This window comes from Nicotiana tabacum, chromosome 9, assembly GCF_000715075.1.
Source record: "Nicotiana tabacum cultivar K326 chromosome 9, ASM71507v2, whole genome shotgun sequence".
Lineage (NCBI taxonomy): Eukaryota > Viridiplantae > Streptophyta > Magnoliopsida > Solanales > Solanaceae > Nicotiana > Nicotiana tabacum.
Window position 1 is genome coordinate 86,608,531 of NC_134088.1, and position 21,873 is coordinate 86,630,403.

Sequence of the window (21,873 nt, forward strand, 5' to 3'; positions counted from 1 at the left end):
AGAGGTATTATGATATTAAAGACTTTTGTTAAGTAACTTTATTGCATCTGAATTTAATTCTCATAAGTATCTTATCTTCTTCTTTCCATAACTGAAGTCTTCTGTAATCTTTAGAATTAATAAAAGCACGATATATAAAAGTGTAAAAAAAAAAAATCTAGGTAAAAGATTAAATAAAATTTAAAACTAACAAAATGAAGAAAAAAACGGTTATGCGGGGCGGGTGTGGGAGCGGGACGGGTGAACGCGGGTGTGGATGCGGGCCGGGATAGGGCAGGTTGGGTTGAAATTTTGCAAAATCCGCACCACACCGCTTGTCATCCCTACCCTAGCGTTTGGGTAGAGTAAGAAGAAGGGGAATCAACATTGCACCTATAAGATACAAGGTTACAACTATACTAGTAGATTACCATTCAATTATCAAAAATCTTGTAGATGTACTGTGGTATTTGCTCTCAGTTTGAAAATGAAGTCTTGGAAAAGAAATTTCATTTGTTTTCCAAAAGCTGCTTTACAACCAAACACCAAGAAGTCTTTTTCTGTTTTGCGGGAAAAAAACTATTTTTGAATAATCTTTCAGTTTTTCAAAAATTGAAAAACTTTTAGGTTGATGTTTGATTAAAAAACAGTTCTTGATAAAAAATTGTTTTCTTTTTTTGGCAGAAACTTTTCTTCAAAATTGTGAAACAAATCAGAAGCGATGATCCAACATAATTTTTGAAGACTGTATAAATCAATCATTGGGCTCTAGGTAAAATCTAGGGCCAGCCAAGTTATATACAATAAGTAGACTTATTTAAAATCCACACAGAAAAAAAAAAGTAAGACAAAGATAACAAAATAAAGCTTGAGAATAGGTTCTTGCAGTCTAGAGAAAAGTGGAATAGAGGTTCATCAGATCGATAGGATTACGCAGCTGAGGCTGCAATGGTGCTGCTCGTACGTGGTGGAGGATGTCCTCTCAGAAATGCTCTAAAAAGTGTTGTGAAGGAGAAGTAAAGGGTACTTCATGAGCTGCGCCCCTAACTGTAGCGAATGTTAGATATGTAACGTTTTTGCCTTCCCTTAGCCCTCCAAATGATTTACTCCATCCTCCAATCTGTAATAAAGCAACAAATTATATATATACAGACATGTTTCCATCATCTGATCCCTCCAGTATAGAGATGGATCCAAGATTTAGAGTTAGCGGATTCTAGGAGTTCATCTATTATAACTATACATTTTAAAGTTTTTTTTGCGTATGTAATCCAAACTAAAAGCAAAAATGCTGTCACATATTTTATCTAAGGCTACATTGTACTTTGGGAATGGAGGAACATACCTGCAAGCCATCATACCAAGGACCATATTTGTCAAAAGCAACTAGCTTTAAATCTCGAGCAAGCAGTTTAGCAATTTTCCTAGTTTGGGTCAGAGGGAGTTTTGAGTCTTGGTCTCCACTGGAAAATGCAAAACACGCACAATCTTACTTTAGATTAGTAACTTTTAGCAAAAACCAAAAGGTTAAGATTACGTAGTTGTTACAATTGTGAAGTTAGGAGGAAATTTGAGTGTAGGAACTTCATATTCAGTAATCACCTAACCTGAAAAGCAGAATTGGAATATGCTCCTTTAGAATATCTGGCAGTAGAGGTATAATGTTTATTGCAACATCGTCTAGCCTATACTGAAGGGGCCTGCATTTTCAGAGATTTTAACAGACTTGTTTTATAAATGCACAGGCAACAAGCAGAAGAGAAAGTAAAGGGTGTTATAAACATAAAATAAATAAATATAAGTATTCTCTGTTTAATAGTTTATGATTTTAGATAAAGCGATAAACAGAATTTAGTGCAAGAGATAGTGACGGGACGGAGAGAACCTACCCTGAACAGATCTCCCAGGCATACGGAAGGTAAGTGGTATTGGCATGTAGCGCCTTCTGAACTTCTGGCTTGTTAAGGTACAGATCAATCCACTCAGTAAGGCATGGATCAGCAACTTTTCCTACTTTCTTATCGAGGTGTCAAAAAAAAATAGCTGCAACAAGTTAGCTCCAATTGCAAATAGTTGAATTATGTCCTAATCACAGTTCTCATGGAATTTGATTTCATACCTTTTCATGCATTGTGGCAAGGTTTCCAAGGGCCAGTAATTGTCCTGCTGCATTAGAGGATACACATGTTGGCAAGAGAATATCATCCTTAACTGTATCATTTCCCATTTCCTCCGTTCTGAGTTCCCACACTTTCGAGCATTCGTTAGATGTCTCATTACGTATATACTCCAGCACATACCTTGTTTCATTACAGACTGTTCTTTGCATATCAAGCAGTTCATCAGAAATGACACCATGTGACCATAGATATCCGGCGGACTTCACGCTTATTTCAATATCTAGCAGTGGATTCCCAAGGTGCAAAGTCATTGGACTAAGTGAAGATTTGAAAGTGAAATAATTATCAACAGAGAGTGGAGATATGAAAACGTGCTTTGGTGGTTCAAGGGTAATGTAAACATTACTGCAATTGATTTAAGGTTGATTGGTTTAACATTGGGCTTTCTGTTGTAGTCAAGCAGCAATAATGTAAACTGTGGTATATAGTGACCTAAGAACCAAAAACATACTTATTAGTTACCAAATCTTAGTGTTAAAAAGCTATGAGTATATACAACCAAAAGACCATATAGATTAGGCCAGTTCATATGTGAACCTGCATAACTCTCCCCAGTTAAGTACACATCCGAGTTTCTATATTGGGGGAACTTCTTGAACCAGTTGAGGATGAATTGGAGATTCTCCTTAGCTGTAAAGATTACAAAGAGTAAAACCAAAGATATCCTGTAGCATTGACTTATCAATACTATTGGCTATTTCAGGAAAACTGGTGTACCAGTTGCAGTATCATCCCAATTGATGTTGTCTGAGCTTGTATTTGAGTATGAAAATCCTACGGGGAGTCCACGTATAGCATGTTCGATTCTGTTTCATGTTTAGCAATCAAAATCAGTCATTGTTATCAGATTCTCGGGTGTACAAACTTTTCAATATGATCATTCAGGAAACAAGAAACATTACCCAAATTCCAGGAATATTTGTTTTTTATAAGACTCCCATCAATCCCTGGCCGAAAAGGACCATGCTCCATAAAAGCACCATAACCCACATATGAACAACCAGGGCCTAAGGTTTTGGATTCGATCAAATTAATAACTTTTTAGTTCAACTCTTCAAATGAAAAACCAAGGTCAACAGAGAAATGTACCTCCATTGAGCCACACAGTAAGGGGAAGTGATGCTGCATTTTCTGAATCTGCTTCGACAAAGTAATAAAATAGAGCTCTGCCGTGTTGAGCATTTGTAACAATATAACCAGAGTATTGTTTGAAGAAAATATTTGGAGGCTGTCCAGGAAGAGAAGTTATGAGCTCAGCACTTGATTTGAAGTAGAAGAAGGAATATAAGATAGTGAAGATATAGAACGATGGAACCATTTTCAAATGGAAAGAGTGAATGATAAAGTTGAAAGACAATAAGTACATCAATACACGCTAACCTTTGCACTGAATATCAATTTAATATGTTGACCTAATTATCAAAAGTGATAATACAGCAGGCCATGTGGACTAAAAATACATCAACCTTAGGCATGTAATACTGCAAAGAATGTTTCAATCACACTGACATAAAATAGTTCATGCCAGCTATAATTCAATCATGTAAATATGTAATAGTCAACAAAGCCTTGGTATAGTCAGTGGTGGAGCCACATAGTTCCAAAGGTCTCTGTTGACACACATTTGCCTATTTAGATATGTAAAAGTTATTTATGTTATAAGAGAAATCAATAAGTTGGATGTTTACTCTTCCTCAATGATCTTCTCAAATGCTTAATGACATATTCAATGACATATTTTTATGCTTAATGACATATTCAATGACATATTTTTATTCACTTTTCATGCCTATATAAAGGCCTTGTAATAGATAGGAAAAACACACAATTGAAGAAGAAATAAGAATCTCTCTTCCTCTCTTTCTCTCTATATATCTTAGCTTGTTTTTCCTTGTTCGATATTGTTATTTTGAGTTATATTTATAACACGTTATCAGCACGATTGTCACCTTCATTTTTACAATCACATCCTAGTTGTGTTCGATTCTCCTTCAGTTTCAATATGTCAAACTTGTCAAAGCTTGAATTTGTGGCACTAGACATTACCGGGAAGAATTATTTATCATGGGTCCTTGATGCTGAAATTCACCTTGACGCTAAAGGTCTTGGAAATACTATTATACAAGAAAATAAAGCATCAAATCAGGATAAAGCGAAGGCCATGATTTTCCTTCGTCATCATCTACATGAAGGGTTAAAAACTGAATATTTAACTGTAAAAGATCCACTTGAGTTATGGATTAATTTGAAGGATCGATATGACCACCTAAAACTTACGGTATTACCGAAAGCTCGGTATGAATGGATACATTTAAGGTTGCAAGACTTTAAAACCGTAAGTGAGTATAATTCGGCTATTTTTAAAGTAAGTTCTCTATTAAAATTATGTGGAGACACTATCACAGATGAGGACTTATTAGAAAAAACATTTTCTACTTTTCACGCTTCAAATGTGGTGCTACAACAGCAATACCGTGAAAAGGGTTTTAAGAAATATTCTGAGTTAATCACATGCCTACTTGTGGCAGAGTAGAATAATACTCTATTAATGAAAAATCATGAAGCCCGTCCTACTGGGTCAGCACCATTCCCGGAAGTGAATGCTGTAGCAGCATATGATAAGTCTGAAAGAAAACAAAATAATTACCGTGGTCGTGGACATAGTCGTAGACGTGGACGTGGCAGGGGACGAAATAATTATCGTCATTATGGTGGAAGTAAACAGGAGAACAATAAGGGTTCTCAAATTAATCCTTCAAAAGGTAAAATTAGTATGTGTCACCGATGTGGTATGAAAGGTCATTGGGCACGCATTTGTCGTACGCCAGATTATTTTGTCAAACTTTATCAAGCCTCCCTTAGAAAGAAAGAAAATAATGTGGAGGCACACTTGACCTTTCAAAATAATGATGATGAAGCAGGTCCCTCAAACAAATATGATTCTGAGGCACATCTTGCATATAAAGATGATGATTTTGGAGGCCTAGCAAATATTACTCATTTAGAAGCTGGAGACTTCTTTGAGGATATTGACTGAAGAACTAATCATCTTACGGGGAATGAAGCTATAATAAAAGTTGTCATTTTGTTATGTTTGCAACTAGTTTATTTTTCTTAAGTGTATTTTCCTAATATATCATGTGTTGCTAGTTTCTACATTCCTAATGTATTTCTTAATATATATTTTGTTTGTCTTTCGTATTTCTTATAATATACTTTTTGATTTTTTTTATGAAGAATATGAAAATTTTTCGGTCTTCAGTTGGACTCAAGATTAATAAAGATGATATATGTCTTCTGGATAGTGCTACAACACACACTATTTTAAGAGATAAGAGATATTTCTCTTATTTGGTAATGAAAGAAGCCAATGTTAATACAATATCCGGTAGTACAAAATTAATTGAAGGTTCTGGAAGAGCTAATTTATTACTACCATGAGGAACAAATTTGGCTATTGATGAAGCACTATATTGTAGTAAATCTCAAAGAAACTTATTAAGTTTCAAAGATATTCGCCAAAATGGCTACCATATTGAGACTACAAATGAGGAAAAGATTGAATATCTTTATATTACTACAATAATGTCTGGTAAGAAATATGTGCTTGAAATGTTACCTGCTCTTTCCTCCGGCTTATACTACACAAGTATTAGCAAGATTGAAACGCATGCCATAGTAAATGAAAAGTTTACTAATCAAGATAATTTTATTATTTGGCATGACCGGTTGAGTCATCCTGGTTCTACTATGATGCGTAAAATAATTGAGAATTCACATGGACATTCAATGAAGAACCATAAGATTCTTCAATTTAAAGAATTCTCTTGTGCTGCATGTTCTCAAGGCAAATTAATTATTAGACCATCAGCTATTAAAGTTAGGATGGAATCCCCTACATTTCTGGAACGTATACAGGGTGATATATGTGGGCCCATTCACCCTCCATGTGGACCATTCAGATATTATATGGTTTTGGTAGATGCATCTACAAGATGGTCACATGTGTGCTTACTATCAACTCGCAATATGGCACTTGCGAAATTGTTGGCTCAAATAATAAAGCTAAGAGCACAATTTCCAGATTATGCAATTAAGACAATTCGTCTTGATAATGCTGGTGAGTTTACATCCCAAGCCTTTAATGATTATTGTATATCAACTGGGATAACAATTGAGCATCCGGCTGCTCATGTTCATACACAAAATGATCTAGCGGAATCATTGATCAAACGCCTCCAATTAATTGCTAGACCAATGCTTATGAGAACAAAACTTCCCATTTCAATATGGGGTCATGCTATTTTACATGCAGCAGCACTTGTGCGGATAAGACCCACAAGTTATCATAAAGTCTCCCCATTGCAATTGGCTTTTGGTCAGGAGCCAAATATTTCTCATCTTAGAATCTTTGGTTGTGCGATATATGTTCCAATTGCTCCACCACAACGCACAAAGATGGGTCCCCAAAGCAGTGTTTAGAAAAGCGATCGCTTTGTCGCTTTAAGCGCGAAGCGACGCGACGCGACTCAGTGTCGCTTCTAGCTGCCTGAGGCGACTCGACCTAGGGAAGCGCACGCTTCAACGGAGGAAGCGACGAAGCGACGAAGCGAGCAAAGCGACGAAGCGATCGCTTCTGTTAAAAAAGCGACACTGAGTCTGTTTTTTTAAAAAGATGGCCCTTTTTTAAAAAGAGGGCCCTTTTTTAAAAGAAAAAAACTTTGGGTCTGTTTTTTTTATACAAAACAGACCCTAAATTGAAAAATTGGTCATTTCTTCTTCTCTCTTCTACGATCAAGGTCGACCAAAGCCTAGGGTTCTTCATCAACATTTCTGACCAGTCCAGGTAATTTTCTTCTTCTCCTTTCTTCTTCTCTTTTTTTTCTTTCTTCTTTCTTTCTTCTTCTTGGTCCCGTCAGAATCTGTTTTTTTTCTTTCTTTTTCCTTCTTTCTTCCTTCTTCTTTTTCGTTTATCTCTGAGACTCTGACAGTCCAGTACTCCAGTTTGCACTGTTCAGACTTCAGCGACTTCTTCTTCCCTTTATCTCTAACCCATTTTGTTTTTTCCCCCTTTTATTCTTCTTATTTATTACTTTTAATATGTATTTTAGTATATGTTATATTTTTCAGTTTATTTGATTTTTTTAATGTATATTTCAGCATATAAAATTAATTATTATTTATATATGTTATATTTTTCAGTTTATTTGATTAATTTTATATGTATTTCATTTTAGAAAATTAATTATTATATATATGTTATATTTTAGTTTATTTGATTTTTTAATGTATATTTCAGTATATAAAGTTAATTATTATTTATATATGTTATATTTTTCAGTTTATTTGATTAATTTTATATGTATTTCACTTTAGAAAATTAATTATTATATAGAAAATTAATTATTATATATATATATATATGTTATATTTTAGTTTATTTGATTTTTTTAATGTATATTTCAGTATATAAAATTAATTATTATTTATATATGTTATATTTTTCAGTTTATTTGATTTTCTTAATGTATTTTTCAGTATATAAAATTAATTATTATATATATGTTATGTTTTCAGTTTATTTGATTAATTTTATATGTATTTCATTTTAGAAAATTATGTATGTTATATTTTAGTTTATTTGATTTTTTTAATGTGTATTTCGGTTTATAAAATTAATTATTATATATATTATACGTATTTTCAGTTTATTTGATTATGTATTTTCTTATATCTTAATAGGGATTTCAAAATGTCTCAAAGATCGAAAGATAAAGACCCGGCTTGGCGATATGGCGATAGAGTTAATGAGAAGAATACAAATATTGTATGCAAGTTTTGTAACAAGATTACAACGGGTGGAATTTATCGCTTTAAATTCCATCTTATTGGTGGCGATAGAAACGTCACAAGTTGTCCGAAATGTCCACCGGAGGTGAGGGATGAAATAAAGAATTTTGTTGAGAAGAAGAAGGAGCAAAAAAATCAAATGAGTCATCAACCATTGGTGACCAATCTTGATGATGATGGTGATGATGATATTGAAGAATTGTCACTTCCAACAAAACGGGGAAGAGATGCAATCTCTTCAAGCCATGGATCGACGGGTACGAGTAGGACTAAAGGTCCTATAGATTGCTATTTCCCAAAGAAGCCGGAAGGAAAGAGCGGTGGAAAAGATGTACAAAAAATTGCTAAGGACATTTTGAGGGATCGTGCAGTTAGAGCTTTTGCACGATGGGTCTATGATGCTGGGCTCCCCTTCAATTGTGTCAACTATACTGACACTTTTGGAGACTTTATTGAGGCCGTTGGTCAATACGGACCTGGAATGAAGCCTCCCACTTATCATGAAATCAGAGGTCCTTATCTAAATAAGGAAGTGGAGGAGACTAATAAAATTGTGGAGGAACATAAAGTTGCGTGGAACAAGTATGGCTGCTCCATTATGATGGATAAGTGGACGGCAAGAACTGGGAAAATGATTATTAACGTGTTGGTGAATTCTCCCAAGGGAAGTTTGTTTCTTGAGTCCATTGATGCTAGCGACTCATCCACTGACCACATCAAAATGTTCACCTTATTTCAGAACACCATTGAAAAGATTGGCCCAAGCAAAGTTGTTCAAGTGGTCACTGATAATGCGAGTGAAAATGTGAAAGCGGGTGGCATGGTGGAAGGAGCGTACAAGAATGTCTATTGGACTCCATGTGCGGCTCATTGTATCAACTTAATCTTCGGGGACATTTTCAAGGAAAAACCCTTCTCTACAGTTTTTGGCCAGGGCGTTAGGGTACATTCTTATATTTCTCAGCGGCCCTTGTTATTGAATATGATGAGAAGATTCACCGGACAAAAAAATTTGGTGAAACCGGGCAAGACAAGGTTCGCCACTGCTTTCTTGACTTTACATAGTATCCACTTGCAAAAATCCAATTTGAGAAAGTTGTTCACTTCAGAGGAATGGAGCAAGAGTAAATTTGCAAAGGAAAGTGCAGGGAAAGATGTTGCACGCATTATTCTTTCTTATTCTTTTTGGAATAATGTCCTTCATGCTCTTAAAATTGGTGGCCCTTTGGTTAAAGTACTCCGTTTGGTGGATGGGGAGCAAAAACCACCAATGGGCTACCTCTATGAAGCTATGGATAGGGCCAAGGAGGCTATTCAAGCATCATTCACTCATGAGCAGAAATATGCAAAGGTCTTTCAGATCATTGATGCAAGATGGAGTGAGCAACTTCATAGACCTTTGCATGCAGCTGGACTTATTCTGAACCCGTCACTCTTTTATGATCAGCATGAGAATAATTCATTGGCTAGAGAAGTGTGGACAGGATTCCATGAGGTTGTTATCAAGTTGACCCCAGATGAAGACATGCAAGAAAAGATAGTAGATCAGCTTGCTATTTACAAGGCAGCTGAGGGACTTTTTAAGCTCCGACTTGCTATTAAACAAAGAAAGACGAAATCGCCAGGTGACCAAGTGCTTCTATATTTTATAGCTCTAACTTTAATGTATTTTTTATACTTATTAACTCTTGAATTTTTTTTTCACTTCTATAGTTGAGTGGTGGGACCAATATGGTGTAGAGACTCCGAATTTACAGACTTTCGTCATCAGAGTTCTAAGTTTAACTTGTAGCTCATCCGGATGTGAAAGGAACTGGAGCGTTTTTGAACACGTGAGAAATAAAAAGAATTATTTCGTGTTTTGAGATAAAGTAAATTATATCTCAATTGTCCCAACTCCTACTAATTAGTTGACACATCTTGTTTGCAGATTCATACAAAGAAGAGGAATCGACTAACCTTGAAGCGCCTCCATAATCTAGTGTTCATAAAATACAATAGAGCATTGAGGCGTCGCTACAACCACCGCAATCTAATTGATCCAATTCTTTTGGACAATATTGATGAGGCTAATGAGTGGCTAACCGGAGTCCCCGAAAATTGTGAAGATGAAGAAGTATTTGAAGGCGATTCTAATTTCACTTGGGGTGATGTTGCGGTTGCTAGTGGAGTTGGGGAGAATCCTTATGGTTTAAGGGGGAATACTTCAAGTTCAAGCTCGATTAGGAAGGGAAAAAGTGTGGCTACCACAAGTCGATCCCTATCCCTAATTGATGAAGATGAAAGTGATCATGAAGAGGAAGAGGAGGGGGAGGAGGAAGATGACGAGCAATATGAAGATAATAGAGGAATTCAAGATTTTGACAATCTTGAAGAAGAACAAGAAGAGTAGAAGAATAAGAGGTTGATTCTAGTAATTTAGTAGCTTTGATTTTGACAATTTGAACTTTTTGATTATTTATAATTTTATATTGTGTCTTTGCAAGGTTTACATTATATTTTTTAAGAATTGCGCTTCACTTTAATAAAGCGTGCGCTTCGCTTTGCGCTTCGCTTTTGAAGCGAGGCGAGCCCTTGTCGCTTTTTTGCGCTTCTCGCTCTTAAAAACACTGCCCCAAAGAAGGTTGGGAGTATATGTTGGGTATGAATCTCCTTCTATTATAAAATATCTGGAGCCTGTGACTGGAGATTTATTTACAGCAAGATTTTCTAATTGTCATTTTGATGAATCAGTATACCCAATATTAGGGGGAGAAAATAAGCAGCTGAGAAACGAGATAGATTGGAATGTATTATCAATATCTCATTTAGATCCTTGAACAAATCAATGTGAACAAGAGGTTCAAAAGATAATTCATTTGCAAAATATTGCAAATCAACTGCCAGATGCATTCACTGACCTACCAAGGGTGACTAAGTCACATATTCCAGCTGCTAATGCTCCAATTCGAGTGGATATCCCGGTAGGACAATTAATTAAAGCAAATAATTTTAAACCACGCTTGAAACGTGGTAGACCTATCGGTTCTAAGGATAAAAATCCTCGAAAAAGAAAAGGAGCAAATGATCAAAGTGATCATAATACGGAGGTAGTGACTCAAGAAGAGCACAAAGACATAACAAATGATAAAACCTCAAGGGAGGTTCAGGTACCTGAAAATGATAAGAATGAAGAGATCTCAATAAGTTATGTCTTAACGGGAAAAAGATGGAACCGAAATAATATTGTTATCGATAACGTTTTTGCTTATAATGTCGCTATTGAAATAATGCAACAAGATAAGGATCTTGAACCAAAATCTGTTGATGAATGTAGCCAGAGAAATGATTGGCCAAAATGGGAAGATGCTATCCAGGCAGAATTAACTTCACTTGCAAAACGTGAAGTTTTTGGGTCTGTAGTCCAAACACCAAATGGTGTTAAGCCTGTTGGCTATAAATGGGTTTTTGTACGTAAAAGGAATGAGAAAAATGAGGTACAAAGATATAAGGCACGCCTTGTTGCACAAGGATTTTCACAAAGGCCTGGTATCGATTATGAAGAGACATATTCTCCTATTATGGATGCTATAACGTTCCGTTATCTCATTAGTTTTGCTGTCCATGAAAAGCTTGACATGCATTTAATGGATGTGGTTACAGCCTACCTTTACGGCTCACTTGATAATGAGATATACATGAAAATTCCCCAGGGATTTAAAATGCCTGATGCACATAATTCGAAGTCTCGGGAAATGTTTTCAATCAAACTGCAAAGATCTTTGTATGGTCTAAAGCAATCAGGTAGAATGTGGTATAACCGCCTTAATGAGTATTTATTAAAGGAAGGTTATATAAATGATACCATTTGTCCATGTGTTTTTATAAAGAAAACAACATCAGAGTTTGTTGTACTTGCTGTATATGTTGATGACATAAACCTTATTGGAACTCCTACAGAACTCCAAAAGGCAATTGATTATTTAAAGAAGGAATTTGAGATGAAAGATCTCGGAAAAACAAAATTATGTCTTGGTTTGCAAATTGAACATTTGGCAAACGGGACTTTTGTTCATCAATCTGCCTACATAGAAAAGGTATTGAAACGGTTTTACATGGATGAAGCACATCCATTAAGTACTCCGATGATTGTTAGATCACTTGATGTGAATAAGGACCCGTTCCGACCTCAAGAAAAGAATGAAGAACTTCTTGGTCCTGAAGTACCATATCTTAGTGCAATTGGTGCACTTATGTATCTTGCTAACACTACAAGGCCTGACATAACTTTTTCAGTTAATGTCTTAGCAAGATATAGCTCTGCTCCTACAATGAGACATTGGAATGGAATCAAACACATATTGCGGTATCTAAAAGGGACTATCGATATGGGGTTATTTTATGGCAATGATTGCAGTCCCGATCTTGTTGGTTATGCCGATGCTGGGTATTTATCTGACCCACACAAGGCTCGATCTCAAACAGGCTATGTGTTTACATATGGAGGCACTGCCATATCTTGGCGATCGACTAAGCAATCAATAGTGGCTACTTCATCTAATCATGCTGAGATAATTGCTATTCATGAAGCAAGTCGAGAATGTGTATGGTTGAGGTCTATAATACACCTTATTCGAGACAAGTGTGGTTTGAAGTGTGATAAATTACCCACAATTTTGTATGAAGACAATGCAGCATGCATAGCCCAATTGAAAGGAGCATTCATAAAAGGGGATAGGACAAAGCACATTTCACCAAAGTTATTTTTCACACATGATCTTCAAAAGAATGGTGATATCAATGTGCAACAGATCCGTTCAAGTGATAATATGGCTGATTTGTTCACCAAATCTCTACCGATGTCAACCTTCAAGAAACTAGTGTACAAGATTGGGATGCGAAAGCTCAAGGATGTGAATTGATGCTCTCATCAGGGGGAGTTAATACGCGTTGTACTCTTTTTCCCTTACAAGGTTTTGTCCCACTGAGTTTTCCTTGCAAGGTTTTTAACGAGGCAACCAAAAGGCATATTTCTAAACATGTGTACTCTTTTTCCTTCACTATGATTTTTTTTTCAATAGGATTTTTTCCTAATAAGATTTTAGCGAGGCACATTATCTATGGACATCCAAGGGGGAGTGTTATAAGAGAAATCAATAAGTTGGATGTCTACTCTTCCTCCATGATCTTCTCAAATGCTTAATGACATATTCAATGACATATTTCTATGCTTAATGACATATTCAATGACATATTTTTATTCACTTTTCATGCCTATATAAAGGCCTTGTAATAGATAGGAAAAACACACAATTGAAGAAGAAATAAGAATCTCTCTTCCTCTCTTTCTCTCTATATATCTTAGCTTGTTTTTCCTTGTTCGATATTGTTATTTTGAGTTATATTTATAACAATTTATATATATATACTATGTATTGAATTTCTTGACTTCTTTATATATTTACTTTTTAAAATTTTGAATGACTTTACCAAATTAGATCTAGCTGCATTGGACAATTCTTTCTGGAAACTACAGATTTTGAATAGTAGTAAATTTCTTATTATGCCCCCACAACTCCGTAGGATTAATCTTACTTTGCTGATCAGGAGATGGAGCATTTTTTTAATCAAACTTGTAAATTGTAACAATTAAATTGACGAAATGTTTTATTTAGGCTTCTTTTATGGAAAAAAATCAAGCAATGTCAAGACAAATAACGGTAATGGAGTAATAAATAATGGTAGATTTCTTATTTTTTATTATAACAACAAGAATAATAATAATGGTACATCATCCATGAGGCTGGAATAAAATAATAACAGTCAGTAGGTTAATTAAAATATATAGCGGTATTAAAAGAACTTTTCTTAGATGGCCTTGATGCCTTTACAATTGGGTATTGGAATAAAATAGTCCCATTTTGTTCTAATACTGGTAAATAACTCATCTTTTAAGGGAATAATAATTTGTCTTTTACAGGTAATAAAAAAACAAAAACAATTACTATGATTCAGTAGCAAACAAGTTAGGTTAACTAGACAAATCCTCGAAAAATAAAAAGTATTAAGTGATGCACATTTTCTAAACGTAGGAAACTCTAAAAGGCTATACTTACTTGACAAAGTGCTAAATCTAAAACATATTCTCAACTAATAAAAATGAAGCAATAATTAAAAAGAAATTAGAGGCAGCAATGTTAAAGCCAGCAGGAAACCCAATTAAACAAAAACCCATTTACTCCGAAAGGCATTCAAATCGAAGCTGTAGTTGGAGCTTGAAATAATCGATTTAAAGCTGGTATGAGAATAACCAAATATGCCAATTAAGCAGACCCATTGTTATAGAATCTGACTTTCAAATTGCAGGAAAATTTACCTGGAGAAGGAAAATCTCTGCTGTTCAAAGTGAGCAGAAATTGGGCATGTCAAAGACAGGTTTTTGGACGAGGCTTTGAAATTGAAGCGGGTAAAGGCGGAACAGTGCTACTTATTGGATTGTAAAGGAATAATAATGGTGTAAATAGTTAGAAGCGAAAGAAGAGACAAGTTGGTGACTGACTGTTGTAGAATTTTGGAGGTTGATATCGGGAAGAAGAAAAACTCCATATTGCTGTTTTGTCGAGAAGATTATAATGGTCCCTTGTTTAACTCCTTAAATAAAGATTTAATGGGGACTCACATTTATAATTTTTGTACCTTCTGTTACTTTAGTTCTTGTGCTGTTTTTCACGATCTTGTTAACTTTAATAGCCAAAATCTATTAATTATTTGACAAAAATTAAAATTTCTCACTTTTGATAAACGTGATTCATAAAGAATGATTTTTATACTAACTTTAAAAGTGCCAAACGAAAGGGGATGAAGGCTATGGAATAGCTAAGTATAGGTGGATAATTACGATAAAAAAATAATTTAGGAGAGCGACATAGTTTTTTTGACTTAGTCATTCTAGTATCCAGAATTCACCGGTACGATTAATTGAGATTGACGCAGCATATATGACACATTTAAAAAAGACATTCTCTACTAAGAATTTTTAAAATTTTCATGCTGATTGTTCCATGTAAGCTAACTCGACTCATCTCCAAAACCGCAAAACCAACATTCCTCGGCTTTGAGTGAGGATTCTTTTTTTCAATTGCTCGTCAATGCACACTGAAAAAACAGAAAAAGATTTTGTTGGTGACTTCTAATTATTTTTCCAAGAGAATCAAACTTTGGCTTGGAGCAAACTAATTTCAGCGATTTTCGCCGCATTTAAATGTAAGCGATCGTTGTTCCTTGCCTCTTATTTACTCTGATATGAAACCTCTTATTAAGGGTAGAGAGATTCATTCATCCCACTTGTATACAGTCGAAATTGATTTTGACCTTCGTATGACTGATCGAGATGGAATCATAATGGACCGATGAAAGTCTTCATAATATCGAGATGGATCCAAAGATAGCACAAACGAGCTTTAAATTTCAGGTACAGGTCAAATACCGAGTTCGAAGTCATTATCGAGCTCGGGTCCGAATCGAACTATGATGAGATGTGATGGAATCGAGCTTAAGGGTCAGAGGCCAACCAATACCGAGCCCAAGTCATTACCGAACCCCGAGTCAGCATCGACCTCAAACCCGCATCGAGCTCTAAAATTGAAAACTGACCAATATCGAGCCCAAGTCATTACCAGACCCCGAGTCAGCATCGACCTCAAACCCGCATCCAGCTCTAAAATTGAAAACCGACCAATATCGACCAATACGGAGTCCGGTCAAGATCGAGCTCATAGACAAGAGTCGTTGCAACCGCACTAAGGGAGAGAATATCGGCGGGAATTAGGGAAAAACTGATTTATCATGGGTTCCCCACTATGTATTTTTAATTATATCTAAAGTAGGATCCCCCACTATAAAAGGGATGGCTATATTTTTGTAAAAGCAGAGTTTTTGCATACATTGTAACTGAGATATCATGCACTCCTATATTGAAGAGTTATCATTTTTAGTTTCATAGATTGATTCATCTTGCTTAATTCATAAATCATCTTCTTTCCAACTTTGCTTATTTTTCATTCTCTACAGTCAACACTCGATATTTCTATTTACTCTTAAGATTTATGTCAATTTATACCACATACCCTTAGAATTATGTACAAATTCAACTCTATCCGTTTTTCGAGTAAACAGTTTGGCGTCCACTGTGGGGCTAAGGATAACAGTGGTTATTTAGTACGAATCTGCTAAACACACCCTCTTACACTTGTTGTTGAAAGTGTCTTTGATTTCGAATCAGCAACAACGAACTCTCAATTAATGTCCTTACCTATCGACAACGAAGCTGGCCTTCAAGGAGAAAATAACAACTTGACAACCAGGGCCGAAAGGCCGCTTGTCGATGTCGTTGGGGCCCGAGTTGAAGTACCATTAGATGTTAACTCGCATGTGGCTATTGAGAAAAACCAACGTTCTGAGCCTGAAAATAACATTCACGGTGGTACTCGATCTGCACCTCGAGACACCCATAACGTTGAGGAAAACGGAATCAACTTGTGTATGATTTTCGAAATGTTGCAAGCTCAACAGGTAGCGATAGCTCAGTTGCAGAGTCAAACCCAGGTACCGAGTAGACCGGAGCCCAGTCTACCCCGAGAAATCACCCACATAACGGAGCCAGCTGTAGTAAGGTCAAATGAGCAAGAATAGGGGACTAATCCTGAAATTACTAAGATGTTCAAAGAACTGACCAAACGAATAGAGTTAGGAGAAAGGAGAATCGAGGCAAACGACAAAAAGGTGGAAACATATAACTCTTGGGTTGATCATATCCTGGGGGCACCACCGATATTGAAGGGCTTAGATTCTAAACAATTCGTACAAAATTCTTTCCCCCAAGCGTGGCTCCTAAACTGATCCCAAAGAAATTTTGCATGCCCGAGATTCCTAAGTATAACGGAACTACCGACCCCAACGAACACATCACCTCTTACACATGTGCCATTAAAGGAAACGACCTAGAGGACGATGCAATCGAATCCGTATTATTGAAGAAATTTGGTGAAACCCTATTAAAGGGAGCAATGATATGGTATCATAATTTACCATCTAATTATATCGCGTCTTTTTCTATGCTTGCAGATTCTTTCGTAAAAGCGCACGCCGGGGCCATAAAGGTCGAGACGAGGAAGTCGGACCTGTTCAAGGTAAGACAAAAGGATAACGAGATGCTAAAGGAGTTCGTATCTCGTTTTCAAATAGAACGAATGCATCTGCCACCAATCACAGATGATTGGGATGTTCAAGCTTTCACTCAAGGTTTGAACGAACGAAGTTCGACGGCTTCACGATGGTTGAAGCATAACCTGATCGAGTACCCAGCTATTACTTGGGCTGACGTACCTAATTGGTACCAGTCAAAAATTAGAGTCGAAGATGATCAGTTGGGTTCTGAGCCCGCTGCTAGAAGGGACATCAATCGAGAACAAGGTCCGATCAGGGACCGATACCGACCATATAGTGGAAACCACAGGATCAATGAATCGAGACGTAACCCTGGACAAGAAAGTAAAAGGAGTGATCGAGGTCAAGGGTCTCAGGGCTGATGAACATAAATGGATTCGATAGGCCTACCGGACCTAAGGAAGCACCACGGTTATCAGAGTATAACTTCAGCATCGATGCATCTGTCATCGTGTCGGCTATCGGACGTATCAAAGACACTAAATGGCCTCGACCCATGCAGACAGATCCTGCCCAGAGGAACCCCAATCAAATGTGCGAATATCATGGGACTCATGGCCACAGAACGGAAGATTGCAGGCAACTAAGAGAGGAGGTAGCCTGGTTATTCAATAAAGGGCACCTTCGAGAATTTTTAAGCGATATGGCCAAAAACCATTTCAAAAACAGGGATTTCGATAAACAAAACGAACAGGAAGAACCACAGCACATCATCCACATGATCATCGGTGGCGTCGATACCCCTTAGGGGCCGGTGCTTAAACACACTAAGACAACGGTTATGAGAGAAAAGCGACCTCGAACACAGGATTACGCACCCATAGGAGCCTTGTCCTTTAATGATGAAGATGCAGAAGGAGTCATGAAATCTCATAATGATGCACCGGTAATATCCGTACTTATGAATAAAACTAAAGTTAAGCGTGTGTTAATTGATCCAGGTAGCTCGGCCAACATTATTAGATCGAAGGTTGTAGAGAAGCTCGGTCTACAGGACCAGGTCATACCCGCGACCCTGGTTCTAAAAGAATTCAATATGGCATGTGAAACTACCAAAGGCGAGATAATTCTGCCGATAAACGTGGCCGGGACCATCCAGGAAACAAACTTCCACGTAATCGAAGGCGACATGAGGTACAACGCCCTTTTTGGAAGGCCATGGATCCACAATATGAGAGTTGTACCTTCGACCCTCCACCGGGTTCTCAAATTCCCAACATCGGAGGGAGTCAAAACGGTGTACGAAGAACAACCGGACGCGAGAGAAATGTTTGCCGTCGAAGAAGCATTTTCGATATCCTCACCTTCATCAATAAAGGGGTCGGACTCAAAAGGGGAACGGGATGCCAAATTGCAATCACAAACGTCAGCTTCAACCCAACTAGAAAATCAGAAGATTGACGAAGATGATGATCAAAGGATCCCTCGATCCTTCATGGTCCCTGATGATTCCGACGCTACCCAATCAACGATTGAAGAACTGGAGCAAGTCATACTAATCGAGCATTTGCCCATACGAAAGGTATACCTGGGAACGGAATTAAACCCCGAAATCAGGAAAAGGCTTATTAAATTTCTTATCGATAACATATATTGTTTTGCTTGGTCCCATTTAGATATAACAAGGATTTCACCGGATATAACGACGCATCGGCTAAGCCTGGACCCTAGGTTCAAATCGGTGAAGCAAAAGAGAAGACCCCAGTCCGAGGTAAAGCACGCATTCATAAAGGATGAGGTAACTAAACTTCTTAAAATAGGGTCCATTCGGGAGGTGAAATACCCCGAATGGTTAGCCAATGTAGTTGTAGTCCCTAAAAAGGGAACAAACTTAGGATGTGTGTAGATTATAAGGATCTAAACAAGGCGTGCCCCAAATATTCTTTTTCGCTGCCTAACATTGATCGTATGATCGATGCCATAGCCGGCCACGAGATCCTTACTTTTCTCGATGCCTATTCCGGGTATAATCAAATCCAAATGAACCCGGAGGACCGAGAGAAAACTTCATTTATCACAAAATATGGAACATATTGTTATAATGTAATGCCTTTCGGGCTAAAAAATACAGGAGCTACTTACCAACGCCTAGCAAATAAAATGTTCGAGGAACAAATAGGTAAATCAATGGAAGTTTATATTGATGACATGCTAGTTAAGTACCTGCGCGCAGAGGACCATTTGGCTCATTTGCATGAAACGTTCGAGATTTGAAAGAAATACAACATGAAGCTCAACCCCGAGAAATGTGCTTCCGGGGTCGGTTCGGGCAAGTTCCTTGGCTTCATGGTATCAAATCGAGGAATCGAGATCAACCCTGATAAAATCAAGGCCATCGAAGACATCACCATCATAGACAATGTAAAAGTCGTACAGAGGCTAACCGGAAGGATAACTGCCTTAGGCCGATTCATTTCGAAGTCATCAAATCGAAGCCACCGATTTTTCTCTCTACTAAAAAAAAGAGCGATTTCGCCTGGACCCCGGAATGCCAACGGGTATTAGAGGAATTGAAGCGATACCTATCTAGCACACAGTTGCCTCACACTCTAAAGGTAGATGAGAAGATTTACTTGTACTTGGCGGTATCAGAAATAGCGGTAAGTGGCGTCCTAGTTCGAGAAGAGCAAGGTACGCAATTTTCCGTTTATTATGTAAGTCGAACCTTAGGGGAAGCGAAAACTAGATATCCACACTTAGAGAAATTGGCACTTGCACTAATAAGCGCCTCTAGAATGTAAAGACAATACTTTCAATGTCACCCCATATGCGTACTAACCACTTACCCACTTCGTAATATTTTTCACAAGCCCGAACTATCAGGCTGATTGGCCAAATGGGATGTCGAACTCAGTGGGTACGATATCGAATATCAACCCCAGACGGCCATCAAGTCTCAAATTTTAGCAGACTTTGTAGCCGATTTCACGCCAACCCTCGTACCCGAAGTTGAAAAGGAACTCCTGTTGGAATCGGGTACATCATCGGGGGTATGGACCCTTTTCACAGACGGGGCTTCGAACGTGAAGGTGTCCAGGCTAGGCATCGTTTTGAAGCCGCCCACAGGTAGCACTATTAGGCAATCTATCAAAACTACTAGGTTGACTAACAACGATGCCGAGTATGAGGCCATGATTGCAGGTCTCGAGCTATCTAAAAGCTTAGGAGTAGAAGTCATTGAAGCCAAGTGTGACTCTTTACTGGTGGTAAATCAAGTAAACAAAACCTTCAAAATTTGAGAGGGTAGAATGCAAAGGTATTTAGACAAACTGCAGGTAACTTTGCACCGTTTCGAAGAATGGACTTTACAGCATGTACCTCGAGAACAAAACAATGAGGCCGATGCACTTGCAAATTTGGGGTTATCGGTCGAGGAAGATTAGATCGGCTCGGGGACTGTCGTTTAACTCTCGAGATCCGTGATCGAGGAAGGTCATGCCTAGATAAACTCCACAAGCTTAACCTGGGATTGAAGGAATAAATATGTTGAATACTTGAAGAACGGAAAGCTCCCACCGGACCCTAAAAATTCGAGGGCCCTACGAACCAAAGCTGCTCGATTCACAATGACTGCAGATGGGACATTATACCGAAGGATATTCGATGGACCATTGGTAGTATGCTTAGGACCAGAAGACATCGATTACATCTTACGTGAGATTCATGAGGGTACTTATGGAAATCATTCCGGTGCCGATTCATTAGTCCGAAAAATAATCAGAGCAGGATATTATTGGATTGATATGGACAAAGATGCAAAGGCGTTTGTTCGAAAATGTGATAAATGTCAAAGGTTTGCACCGATGATCTATCAGCCCGGGGAGCAACTTCACTCAGTCTTATCCCCATGGCCATTCATGAAATGGGGAATGGATATTGTCGGCCCTCTGCCATCGGCCCCAGGTAAAGCTAAGTTTATTTTATTTATGACTGATTATTTCTCTAAATGGGTTGAAGCACAGGCGTTCGAGAAAGTAAGAGAGAGAGGTTATAGACTTCATCTGGGATCATATCGTATGTCGATTTGGGATACCCGCCGAAATAGTGTGCGACAATGGGAAACAATTTATCGACAGCAAAGTGACGAAATTCCTCGAAGACCACAAAATAAAAAGGATATTATCAACACCATATCACCCTAGTGGTAACGGAAGGCCGAATCGACGAACAAGACTATCATTCAAAACCTAAAGAAAAGGTTGAACGACGCCAAGGGAAAATGGAGAGAAATTCTACCCGAAGTTCTTTGGGCATATCGAACAACATCAAAATCCAGTACGGGGGCAACCCCGTTCTCCTTAGTATATGGTTCCGAAGCCTTGATTCAAGTCGAAGTCGGAGAACCCAGTGCCAGGTTTCGATATACAACGGAAGAGTCAAATCACGAGGCTATGAACACTAGCCTTGAATTATTGGATAAAAAACGAGAAGATGCTCTCGTCCAATTGGCCACCCAAAAGCAGCGGGTCAAAAGATACTATAATCGAAAAACCAATATTCGCCATTTTAAAATCGGAGACTTAGTGCTAAGGAAAGTCACCCTCAGCACCCGAAATCCAAATAAAGGAAAACTGAGTCCAAACTGGGAAGGACCGTATCAGGTACTCGAAAACGTCGGTAAAGGATCTTACAAGCTCGGTTTTATAAACGGCAAACAACT

The 21,873-nt window shown here is 37.6% G+C and overlaps 2 protein-coding genes across 2 annotated transcripts; one reads left to right on the top strand and one right to left on the bottom strand.

The window, feature by feature from the left end:
* Positions 1-713: 713 nt before the first annotated feature.
* Positions 714-5,352, bottom strand: LOC107827917 (serine carboxypeptidase-like 45). The gene is given in 13 exon segments (XM_075221813.1): positions 714-920; positions 922-985; positions 988-1,099; positions 1,325-1,442; positions 1,587-1,679; positions 1,869-1,996; positions 2,099-2,414; positions 2,501-2,591; positions 2,697-2,789; positions 2,877-2,936; positions 2,939-2,965; positions 3,062-3,166; positions 3,249-5,352. Coding segments are annotated over 13 exon segments (1,536 nt in total). The 5' UTR covers positions 3,526-5,352; the 3' UTR covers positions 714-868.
* Positions 5,353-6,655: 1,303 nt separating this feature from the next.
* Positions 6,656-10,500, top strand: LOC107817956 (uncharacterized). The gene is made up of 4 exons (XM_075221812.1): positions 6,656-7,005; positions 7,902-9,634; positions 9,723-9,841; positions 9,940-10,500. Exons 2-4 carry the CDS (start codon positions 7,912-7,914, stop codon positions 10,399-10,401), a joined length of 2,304 nt encoding a protein of 767 aa, XP_075077913.1. The 5' UTR covers positions 6,656-7,005; positions 7,902-7,911; the 3' UTR covers positions 10,402-10,500.
* The last annotated feature ends 11,373 nt before the right edge of the window (positions 10,501-21,873 follow it).